General features: G+C 34.7%; 1 protein-coding gene across 1 annotated transcript; it reads left to right on the forward strand.

The window, feature by feature from the left end:
* Nucleotides 1–424: 424 nt before the first annotated feature.
* LOC145063788 (uncharacterized) lies at nt 425–1333 on the forward strand. The gene is made up of 2 exons (XM_079011369.1): nt 425–619; nt 707–1333. The coding sequence occupies exons 1-2, from the start codon at nt 425–427 to the stop codon at nt 1331–1333; spliced, it is 822 nt and encodes a 273-aa protein (XP_078867495.1).
* Nucleotides 1334–2147: the final 814 nt, after the last annotated feature.

Here is a 2147-nt window from a genome sequence, read left to right on the forward strand (position 1 = left end):
GCATGGCAGAGCAACTGAGGAACTCAATTGCAAATCAAATGTGGACTAATTACTTATTGAATCCAAACAATGAAATAAATATGTCAACATAGTTTAAGAGTATTTCGTTATATTACTTCTTTTGCAATTTGATATTTTATTGAACATTGTTTTGTGAATTTATTTGTATTATTAAAAAAAAATTATGTTATTTTTTATAACTTGTACACTTTATAATTATGTTCTTTTTATAATAATGTATGTTTCTTTTTATGTTATGTAGAAACCGATAATGAACAAGCAAGAACCTTTTGTAAATACCGGTAAAAAGTCACTCTTGAACTGGACAGAGCATATGGATGCTGCATTTGTTGAAGCAATGGTACAACAACAAGAAAAAGGAAATAGGCCTTATGGAAATTTTACTTCATAAGCGTATGCGAATATGGTTGAGGAGCTCAATAAGAAACTTAACATGAATTTAACTAAAAGTCATCTAAAAAATCGTTTGAAAACTTTGCAATCTACGTTTTCACAATGGTATGACATATTCAATGGGATTTCCTTGAGTGGGTTCAGTTGGAATGCTGATACCCAACTAATTGAAGCAGATGAGGAGGTTTGGGATAACTTAATTAAGGTTAGTTTTCATCTAAGGTTGTATTTAGTTTATTTTTATATTATGTTATTATTAACAATTTTAATGTATTTTGGGGTTTTTAAATAGTCAAAGCCTGATGCTGTTATACTGAAGACAAAAAATGTGGCCCACTTTGAACAAATGTTGGTATTATTTGCAAGAGATCGAGCTGCAGGAGAAAATGTTGAAACAACAAAGGAGAGAAATGCTAGGTTTAACAACACTACGGACATCAAAATAGAAAGTATTTCAGAGGTTGATTCTTTATTAGCAAGTAATGATGTTACGTTGGAGAACCAACGTGTGGATGATGATGAAGATGACATTCAAGTGGTATCTCCTACGCCTGAGCAAAATTCAAGTGCAAAAAAATGTAAAACTAAAAAAAGAAAACTCGTAGATGAAGTAGAAAAGGAAGTTGAACCTCGGCCTCAACCTGAACCTAAAACATTTGAAACAAAGATTATGAATGCTGTTGGTGATGTGGCTAATGCTATGAGGGAAGGTAACAAAATCTTTGAAAGAGCTTACCATCATGAGTTAACAGGTGATGAAATTTTTCAAGAATTGCAGTCGATGGGTTTGGAAGCCCATGAAATACCAGGTGCTCTCATGTATTTGGCTCGTAACCAAGCAGATGCGAGGACGTTGTTTTCTTGTCCAATGAACATAAAGAAGGATATACTAAAAACAATGATGGGCGCAGGTAAATGATGAATTGGGAGAATAGGTGTTTATTTCTTGCTTCTTTGTTCAACTTTTTTTTTGGTTTCACGAATTGAATTATGGTTTTTCAAAGACGATTGTCAAAAATCCACGATCACAACATTAGGGTTTACCCTAATGTTGTATATATACTATTCTATACATGTATATCCCTTGATTGAAGGGATTGCTCTCATCTATACTAAGAACCGTTCTTATTACAAAGATATCGGATATGTGATTGTATATATGTGATGTATCTATATCATTAGGGATGACGTTATAGATGTAGTAGACGTTGACACTAATCTATCAACGTTTCATGTATTTGACTCATCAGATCATATGTTATGACCTTATAAAGGCTAGAGTTGAGAACAAATCCTAGGCATAAAGTTGTTTAAATATGGCTTAAGACTCAAAATTAGGGTTTCTCATTGTGCCGCTGCCACATGGTGGCCATTGCATGACCACGACGTGGTGATTAAAAACATGTGTTCGATTATAGAGTGCAACCACGTCATGGTGAACCTTATCACCATGTTGTGGCACCCCTAAATACAAAAAATCCTCAAAATTAGAATTGTTGGGTCTCAAGAGAAATACCTAGAATCAGATGTTATAATTCTCCCGGACTTGAATCGAACTTCGTCCTTGAAATCCATAGTTGCATATAGATCTAAGTAATGCTAGTGCATCTCCATCTCGGGCTCCCTAGTCCACTCTGAAGCCTTCCGATGCTGCGACTACAAATTAACCAATCACACCACCTTGTTGCGCAAGGTCTTCGTTTTTTATCCAAGATAGCTACCGGTCTATCCAC

The sequence above is a fragment of the Lactuca serriola genome, chromosome 7 (genome assembly GCF_051521515.1).
Source record: "Lactuca serriola cultivar US96UC23 chromosome 7, Lser_US96UC23_V15, whole genome shotgun sequence".
Lineage (NCBI taxonomy): Eukaryota > Viridiplantae > Streptophyta > Magnoliopsida > Asterales > Asteraceae > Lactuca > Lactuca serriola.